General features: G+C 38.4%; 1 protein-coding gene and 1 long non-coding RNA gene across 2 annotated transcripts in view; one reads left to right on the top strand and one right to left on the bottom strand.

The window, feature by feature from the left end:
- LOC140330623 (uncharacterized) overlaps positions 1–7,574 on the bottom strand; it is an 11,262-nt gene extending 3,688 nt beyond the window's left edge. Inside the window, exons 1-2 of the long non-coding RNA XR_011920772.1 lie at positions 7,517–7,574; positions 4,181–4,230 (exon numbers count right to left, since the gene is read on the bottom strand). This is a non-coding gene — a long non-coding RNA (uncharacterized lncRNA). The remainder of the gene's footprint in view (positions 1–4,180; positions 4,231–7,516) is intronic.
- The window catches only part of LOC140330621 (neural-cadherin-like), a 54,943-nt gene extending 45,997 nt beyond the window's left edge, over positions 1–8,946 (top strand). The window contains 4 exon segments of the mRNA XM_072410895.1: positions 2,030–2,283; positions 3,259–3,413; positions 4,229–4,288; positions 5,596–8,946. Coding sequence (XP_072266996.1) covers positions 2,030–2,283; positions 3,259–3,413; positions 4,229–4,288; positions 5,596–6,009 — 883 coding nt within the window. The 3' untranslated portion in view covers positions 6,010–8,946.
- The last annotated feature ends 1,079 nt before the right edge of the window (positions 8,947–10,025 follow it).

Here is a 10,025-nt window from a genome sequence, read left to right as displayed (position 1 = left end):
TTTAATAGCATCATGCATGTGATATCAGATGGGGACAAGACAGCCAGTGACCCCCTCTTATCACTGCCCATATTCTATATAAACACTGTCTGTGACGCTTTTCCGCAGTGTGTAATGTCATCGGCCGCGCAGTGTGATAGCAATGTGAGTGTAAAAGCTGCTTGTCATATTCTGCAGCCTAACAACTCGCTGTGTTCAAACCTTCAGATCTCCTAAACTGTTGGTTGTATTAACTTGAAATTTTTAAGGTACACGTGGAGGGATAGGAAACAAACTGTAGGTGCAAGTGGGGGACACTTGTGGCTAAACCTTTCTAAAATGTAATTACTATGGCATTATGAGAACATAAATCTCTACCTAGCAAAATGTGCTGCCTGCTCTGTTACACATATCTGTCTGCATCTTACCTCAAACACCAATTTCTCCAGAATTAAGAGGTGCAGGGAAACAAATATATAGGTGGAAGTGGGAGACACGTGTGGCGATCACCTTTCATCACCATGGCATCATTACAACATTAAAAAAAACTGTCCATCAAAATGCTCTTCCTTGTTACACATGAGGGTAACCTTCCAGTACCTCAACCTCAATAACATTTAGTGGGCAGAGTACATTTTCTAATGGTGCCATAGTGATGAAGTTTTAGGGGATGTTAGTCACAGATGTTCCCCACTTGTACCTATATTTTTGGTTTCTTACACCTCCCCATTCCCCAATTGAAGTTCAGAATGTTAGATAAGTGGACAGGAATGTGTAACAGGACAGGGAAGCTCATTTTATTGGGCAGAGTGTTTTATGTTCTAATGATGCTGTAGTAATGGGATTGTAGGGGGGGAATGTGCCCGTCACTTGCACCTATATTTTCAGTTGTGTATCCCCACCCTCAGAGAAATTGGTGTCCAAAGAAGAGAAGCAGACAGTAGTTTCATAGGTATAGATTTATGACAGGTAGGTATATATTTAGGGCCCCACCCCAATGCTCCTTGCTATGTTAGTGGCTCCGGGGTCCCCAATTTTCACTTTCAATTTAGGACTCCTAGTTGCACTTTCCTCAGAAACAGCAACCCCAAAGTTTAATTTTCATAACGTTTTACATTTGTGACCCCCATATCTTGAAATTCTTTAAAGCTGGGGGGCTGAAATTGTAATAACTAGTATCTATGAGGGTGCCCTGTACACCCTGAGAATTACAGGTCATTGTGACATACAGCCTAGGAGATATGGAGGTTTGTACACACAGAGCTGTGAGGATGCAGAATTCACACGCAGAGCTAGAGATGGATACATTTCACAGACAGAGTGCTATGAGATGGGGGCGGGGCTGCCTGTGTCCCCTTCACATGAAGGCTGAGCTGTGTGCAATCCTCTGAACGGATGACACAGAGCAGCCTGAGATCTGTGCATGCGAGGATGAGAGCTGCCGAGAGCTGGGCGGGGTATTCAAATCAGCCGGGCGGAGCAACCGGCTAAAAACCTCTGGGGAGAACTATGTGTATAGATACATTACGATTGATTTTGGAAAGAAATTTCAACATTGGTATGGTAATAAATAAGGATGGATACAAATTTTGAGGATTACATGAACCACTCATTAAAGAAAATTGCTGGAAAGTATCATCAGAAAGGAAATGTGAGCAATGTAATTAATATTTACCATTGTGTTTCATTCTGAGATACAGATTTGGTCTGAAATACAGATATATTGCTAATTATTTGCATTAATGTTAAAAATAATGTACAGAGACCAGAAGCAAAAAATGCATGGTAAAACTGGACTTTCATCTGGATTTTTAGGGAGCTGTATCTTGGAAAGCATAGAAATTATATATATATATATATATATATATATATATATATATATTGTGCATACCTTCCATGGCCATTTCTGACTATACCTCATTGAGTTCCTATTTAATCTCAGATGCAATATTGGGTTTACCACTTACCTGTTGGGTTGAACAGGTAAATGATACAGACTCACAAAGTTATGGCTTCTGGTACATATGTAGTACATGTTTCTCTTGTTCAGGTGCCCAGCAGACAAAGTTGAAGAGATGAATAATGTAACAGGTCAGAAACATTGTCACCCATCACCTTGTATGAGATGGAGCTGTCGGAATGGGGGCATTTGCATAGCGCAATCCCAGCAAAAATTTATCTGCCAGTGCAAGAATGGCTTTAAAGGGAGGACTTGTGAAACCATCCAGGCCAGGACTGGGAAGATTATTGGACTGAGCTCGGGATCCATTTTAGCCATCAGTATGTGTCTTCTCATCTTCATAGGTAAGATCTAACTCTGTTTATGGCTTATTTTTTGTGAGCCACAATATTACAGGCAAACCCATTAAATACTGATGTCAGTTTTGAATAGAAAGTAAGCTAAAAGTGCACTGCAAACATTAAAACTGTCCTTGTTTTTTTAATCAGGCTACAGCAAATTACTGTATATTCTGTTCTGAATATGGTGCATTGAGTGGATATTCTGTTTTCACTTTTATATTATTTCCTAGAAAACATTTACATTCTACTTTTTCTATTTCTTGCCTTTACTATCACTACTTCCTGGGCTCTTTTACCTTATGGGATCCCAGGAGAGGTCCCAGCTCTGGTTATTGGTTGTTATACATAGTTTGTGTATACATGGTTGGAATTTAAACAGTAACTGAGCACACTTCGGGGGTGGAAAATCTACATGGATCATAGTTTGCCCATTACAAAACATAGCAAAGGAGATTTGTTTCAGCTCATACATTCTTCATAATGTAACTAGAGGATCTAGTAGTGGAAGTAAGGATTTTGATTGATGGTAGCAGCTAATGATATGTTTGGCTGTAATTTGGTATTATTTCTTGAGAACATAGACAAACTCTTTATCTAATGTAAACTAATCTTCTGCCCTTTGGGCCTGATTTATTAAAGCTCTCTAAGGCTGGATACACTTTCATTAGTGAAGCCATGCAATCCAGCAAACCTGGAATGGATCTGGTTCGGGGTTGAACATTTGCTAGCAAATAGCAAATGACTTTGAATAAATCCATTCCAGGTTTGCTGGATCACCCAGCTTCACTGATGAAAGTGTATCCTCACCAGCCTTGGAGAACTTTAATAAATCAGGTCCTTTATTTGAGATGGAGTTAAAGCCCATCTTCATGTGAAGTGGAGTTTTCCTCCAACTTCATCTGAGATGCAGCCATAATCTATCCTATTTATCAATATTCTACCTTCATTTAGGATGGACTGACATTGTTCTTTTTGCAGCCTTGTTGGTCTCATACACAGTTTGGAGTCAGTGGGGAAGATCAAAGTTTCGTAAAGGAGGAGTTTACCATATTCCTGCAGAACATGAAAGCTGGGATGATATCAGAGAGAACGTCCTAAATTATAACGAGGAAGGTGGAGGAGAACATGGACAGGTACACTGTATCACATGTAGTATTCTATAATTAGATTATCTAAATTTATTTATCCCTTTAAAATTATATTGCTTCTGACAGCTAAGGAAATATAACATTTTTGAATAGTGGCATAAAAAAACAACTTTTTTTTACGGTGGAAGTACCTAGGCATTATTAATAATATTAACTAGTATTTATATAGCACCGACACATTACACAGTACTTAACAATCTAATGTCCCTACCATTGTAATATGTCTTTAATACAGTCTAAGGTCAATTTGGGGGAAGCCAATTAACCTAACTGCATGTTTTTGGGATATGCATAGCCTGATTCATTAACTTGGTATTATTGACATCCTAGAAAGTTGCAAGTAAAGGCTGACTATTATTTTAACTGAAGAGGCAGATTATGGTCTGTAGATATAATTAGCCCACATGCTTGGTAGAAGAAGCAAAATTAGACATTTGATGGCCAGTATTACTGAGATTTCTATTGATTTCAAAGGCTCTTTCTTAAATGCTGAATTCCAAATATCAAAATCATTGATGCCTCTTACATGCTGCATGGCTTCCAATATATTTTAAATTATAAAAAATCAAAGTATGTTATAGTACAATAAATGCATACTTATCAATAGGATAGTAAAGAGGATAGTATTTGTTTATAACAGAATGGTTGTCAAGACATATTAGTACCTTTGATATATAAGCTAGAAAAAAGGGAAGCAGGTAGAAAGAAGCTTTTAAAGGTCTCCACTTTGTGTAATGATCTGCAACATTTACCTTTAAAATGCCACAAAAAAGGAAGAGTCACTGTGCTGTCATTTTCAGCGCTGGAAGAAATCAGACAGAATAAGTGGAGCATTAAACAACAAAGACAAAAAAGTTATTGTAAGTAACCATTGTTTTGTCTACCAATACATTTCTGTTTATTGTGTTAAAATACTTTCAAACTTAAAACAAGCTGTCTGTGTTTTTACAGTGTGTTTCACAAGACATCCAAAGTATGACTTTCTTTTGTATTTCAGAGGACCAGTTTTCCCACAATATCCACTGAACATGCAAGTGTACCGGTCTCTGCAGACAGCCATTTTTCATGTTTTTGCTGTGGCTCCACCCCTGACAGCCAACCACACCTGAACTGTGTGATCTAAATGAGCAGGTGAGCACACCGCCAAAATGTGAGCATGATAGAGTGTGCGGGCCGGGGTGGAGCTAATTCAGGCCGCATGATTAATGAATGCTGACAGAGACTGGGCTATTCTGCACTGCATTGCTGACAATATCAAAATGAAAATGTTTTACAACCCAAGGCCACTGAAAGGCAACTTTTTAGTTATATATGGTTGTTGGCATTGTAAACCATATACCATCTAATATGTCAACCAGAACTTCTAGAACCAACCAGAACTCTTGGAACCAACTCATTTGCCAAACAGAACTAGAAATGGTTTGCCACAGTTGGTATAAAACCAAAAGTTGGTGTCCTACCCCCCCTACAGAATCCCCCCTAATAAATTACCCAGCTGGTGAGTCTAACTGCAATTGAGTGCCATCTTTTTTCGTATATTTGAGGGATTGGTCACAGTCTATGGTCAAGAAATCTTGCTTTTCGAAACTTGAGACTCGAGATTTGAGAAGCTACCATGTGTTTCATATTACCTTTTAAGTAGTTATATGATATATTATGACTCATTTTATAATTGGTATATGCTTACCCAGTTCTATTTCTTAACATGTTACCGTTCAAGTGTGTAAAATTATCTTATCTGACTCCCAATTTTTCATTGATTTTTTATTGGAATGAAAGTTGACATAATACTGTTGAACTTGATCATCTACGTACGTGCAGAAAGGAAGAAAAAAAGTAATAGGAGGGTGATTGAGTTGCAAATATGGTACCACACCATTATTTGAATTATCTATAAATTGCAAACATGTTTTAATACCAGAAAAACTGTTACAGATATAAAATGCAACTGAGTCTAAAATTATGCTGGATTTGTCTAATATCTTTAGTAATTCCTGATAGTTGTAGCAGACCTATAGGAATATGTGGCTATGCGAAGCAGCAATGGAAGTACCAGAATGACCATATATCTAGCTGTAGGTCCCTGGACATTATACCCTTTGCAGTCTTGTTAAATATCATCAAGTAAATCTATGACACAACTAACTTACTGTTTTCCCATTCACAGAATGGATACCACCAACAGAAACTGAAAAAGGCAGTCAGCGTAAATGCCCATCAGTTATACCCTACCTCAGTTGTCCCCACCACTTCAAACTTGTGTCATGCTACTGACCATCTACATGCCAGTAGATCAAGAAGAATGGAGTATCCTGAACAGACTAAAGTTGAGTCAAACATCCCCAGCTTTCAGGAATATGTTTCACAAATAGTTTGGGCTGCAGATAATGACAAGAGAAGCCAACCTCCCGAGCTACTCCACATGTACTCCATAGAAGGTGATGGCTCCTTGGCTGGGAGCCTCAGTTCTCTGACCTCTTCCAGTATTGACAAAGACTTGAAGTATGACTACCTGTGCGAATGGGGAGCCAAGTTTAACAGACTCCGAGATCTGTATCAGGTGTTAGATACAGAGTCCTAGCTAGATAAAAAAAAATGCGTATTCCTAGAGCAACCCAGGAACCAAACAGTTATACACTAATTTATACTATAGGATTTTTTTTATATGAAATAAACATCTAGTTAAAAAGGGGGATTTTCATGTTGTGATGAATCATTTGTATTTATCTATTTATAAGTTCCAAGCAGGCTAAAAAGTCCATTCTTTTTCCTAATAGTAGCATCATTATTAACTGATATAGCATATAGACCAACCCTCGTTACAGGCCTGATGCTTCCAATGTATTAAAGATGAAGTTCCTCTCATTTACAAAAGTTTTTCCTGACAAAGGAAATATTATGCCTGTCACTCCACCCTGCCCCATTCTTAACTGTATCTTTAAAATGCATTGGTAAAAGTTAAAGCCTAATTGAATGTTGTGTCTAACCCTGTCATGACCAGAAACTTTTCGATTTAGCAACTTCATTATAAATTAGTAAATTATTACAATGACAACAACTCAATGACCAATTATTCAGTTTGACATCTAGCCTGAGAATAAAGAGCTCACAAGCAAGCACTTTTAGTTCTAAACTGCAAAGTTGTGATGTTCCCAAGACAAGGAGCAATAATAATGTGGACCTAAAAAAAGGGGGGGTTGTGGTTTACATGAGGGGTTAATTTACATAAACATATTTCAGGTGCATCAAAACAAAATATGTGCAAAGTTTTACAGTTTTTGTATGAAAATCAGCTAAGTCTAAGCAGAAAAATCATGCCCACCGCCAGCAAGCCATAGCTGAGGACCCTTTTGTATTTTTAGGGAGGCACTGACTTCCTTGCAGAGGCCTGGAACACCCACCACCCATTGCAAAGTTAGGGCCAGAGCTGTCCAATCAATGGGAAGCATGAGTTTTGCTACCTGCAGAGCTAAAGGTCTGGCTCAGTGGAAAGGGTAGGTGGGGGGATCAGACCTCTGCAATGAGACCACTGCTTCCTTGCAGACAGCAAGGAGTCCCACTTGGAAACAGGTAGTACCTGCTTTAAAATGCAAATGTGCATACCTAAAATGGCAATAAGCAATTGACAAGAACAACTTTTGACCTGCAAATACAGCCTCTGAACTGTCATAAGCCATGATCAATAAACATAAATAGAATTTTAATGAACTGCATTTCAAAATTATGCATTGCAACAATAAATAATAGGCCTGATTTAATAAAACTCTCCAAGAATATAGAAGAAAGACTGTCATGGGAAAACCTGGGTGAGACAAAAAAAACTGGAATTCGCTCATGATATTGCATCTTCTACAGTCGTAAAGAACATTAATAAATTATGCCCATTGTATGTGTACTTCAATTTATTTTCAAATTCATATAGCACACAGTAATGTACAAAATCCCTTCCCAAAAAAAGTTCACAAAATCTCCATTTAACATTTTACCCAGGTTCTCCCATTATAAACTATCCTCCCCAGTCTTGGAGAGCTTTATTAAAGCAGACCCAAGGTTTCATCATATTAAAGAAGAACTAAACCCAAAAGTACCTAAAACAAAAGAAATTCACTTATCTTCAATCCCGTGAGGCAGTCCGATCAATCCGGAGGTCTCTGCCGTCAGGTCTTGCATCATCCCGGCGCCAGGCGGGGCCATCTTCCTCTCTTTTTCCGGATTCTTCATCCTACGTCACCCTACCCAGGCGTGAGATTGGGTGACGTAGGATGGAAAAAAAAACTTGCCGATCTTACTGCACATGCGTGAGATCTGCAATTTTTTTTTCCAAACGAAAAGGAGCACACAAGAGCCTCCCGGGATGCGTGACATAGGTATCCCGGAAGGCTTTGGGCTCCCATTCATTCCTAAACGCCTAGGCGGACAAGAATTAGGGGCCAGTGCTGCACACTTTTTTTTTTTTTTTTCAAAAAATAAAATAAAAAACAGAACTTTTACTTAACATTAAAGGGTTGTCTACCCCTTTTATGTAAAGTGAACTTTCTGAGTTTAGGTACGCTTTAAAGATACAGTATTCGATAAATAGTTTGTATTGGGCAGAAGACATTGCAAAGGGAATAAATGACATTGGATACAGCTAGTGCAAAAGCCATGCTTGTATTTGACCTCTGGTGAAACAACAGGATCTTGCAGGGAGAAAGAAGTGGGGGAGGGGTCTGACATGTGTATGTTAAAATACACAAGGATCACCTAAAGTTCTGAGTAATCAGATTCCTTTGTGTATCCAAATTTATAGAAGATGTTACAGAAGCTGCTGAGAAAGATAAAGCTACAGGAGGAGACTGGAAAGTTTTTGCCTGCTACAATATATCATGATTGATTATCTCCCTATCTTTTGGTTGTAGATGCTTTTCTCTTTTTAGCAGCTACAGAAGGGAACATTAGTACAATGTGGATTTCACCAATGCCTTGTTTTTTTTAGGAATATGACCACTAGATGGCACTGTCAATTAGCAATTTTGCAGGGTTAGGTTAACAAACCTGGCATAGAAATGTGAATCTGACATCTGAACAGCCACTTGTGTGATGTGTGCACTGCTTGTGATATGTTTGCTCCTGCTGCTTCTTATTAAAGTGAGAAATAGCAAAAAGTATGCTGCACACCCCTTGCCAGAGTGCTTCCCCAACAGTCATGAGTCATAGAAGAAAGAGTCAACCGACCCACCCAAAAATGTCAATAAACAGCAGAAAATGTACAATTATTGTTCAAGTTTAGACAATTTATGACAATTGTTTGTAAGGTCTTTAGGGCGGGGTCCTCTCATCCCCCTGCGTCAATGTATCTGTCTGTCATTTGTAAACCCTATTAAATGTACAGGGCTGTGCAATATGTTAGCAATATATAAATACTGTTTATTAATATTATTATTGGGATTAATAATAATACAGGGGGATTTAGCAAATTAAATGTTATCCAGTTTAGATCTACTTGATAGTCATACTTGAAAAATACACTTAGTAGTAATCATGCAACTATATTGTAAAGTTGTGCATGTACTTTATTTTTGTTATACTGTTTTTTTTTTACATTTTTACAATTGCTAAGGGCCAGCGTCAATGCTCAGTGAGAGTCTTTTAAAAGACCAGAGAAATAATATTTACAAATATAAATGTTGAGCTGCTTACATATGTCAGATAGTCGTCGCCTGAGATGTGTAATGGCCATGTGTACAATGGTTGCTCAACGTCTTCATCAATCCACCACAGCAGATCAGTGAACAATGATCTGTAATTATCAATATCCATGTCAATGGAAAAGAACTCAGCGGAGTGCTGCTCACTCGTACTTACTCCATCCTTCTCCATAGAACAGATCAGGCACGGTGTACATCACTCATTCGTAGATTTGTCACCATCTGTCACTGAAATGATCATGAAAGATTGTTCCAGTAACAAAGACCCTTCATTTGTATGTAGCCTTAGGGTTATAATTATTATTAATAAGCAGTATTTATATAGCGCCAACAAATTACACAGTGCTGTACAATGTCATGTCACTAACTGTCCCTCAAAGGGGCTCACAATCTAATTTCCCTACCATAGTCATATGTCATTAACACAGTCTAAGGTCATTTTCAATTTTTTTAGGGGGGAACCAACTAACCTAACTGCATGTTTTTGGAATGTGGGAGGAAACCAGAGTACCCAGAGGAAACCCACGCAAACACGGGGAGAACCTGCAAACTCCATGCAGGAAGTCTACTGGCCGAGATTCGAATCTGGGACCCAGTACGTTAAGCTCTGGGGCACAGTGCTGTCTCACGGTTTTGTTTAAAGTTCAGCTAATGTCCATTTATTTTGTATAGCTTAAGGAATGAATATAATACCTGTAAGGTTCTCATTGCTCCCATTAGGAAGGTTTCCACCTATTTCCTGTTTGGACAGCAATAGAAAGAATTATTGTAAGTGGTGACATGGACAGCAATTTAGACCTGACAGATGTTCTAAACTTTCACTGGTCTATCTCATCCTCAAAATAATAAAATCTGCATTCATTTCGGCATTTAAACCAATTTTCATCCAGCGTCTATTGCTGTACTCCTT

The sequence above is a fragment of the Pyxicephalus adspersus genome, chromosome 5 (assembly GCF_032062135.1).
Source record: "Pyxicephalus adspersus chromosome 5, UCB_Pads_2.0, whole genome shotgun sequence".
In the NCBI taxonomy this organism is placed as follows: domain Eukaryota; kingdom Metazoa; phylum Chordata; class Amphibia; order Anura; family Pyxicephalidae; genus Pyxicephalus; species Pyxicephalus adspersus.
This window is presented reverse-complemented; position numbering and strand designations above follow the sequence as displayed.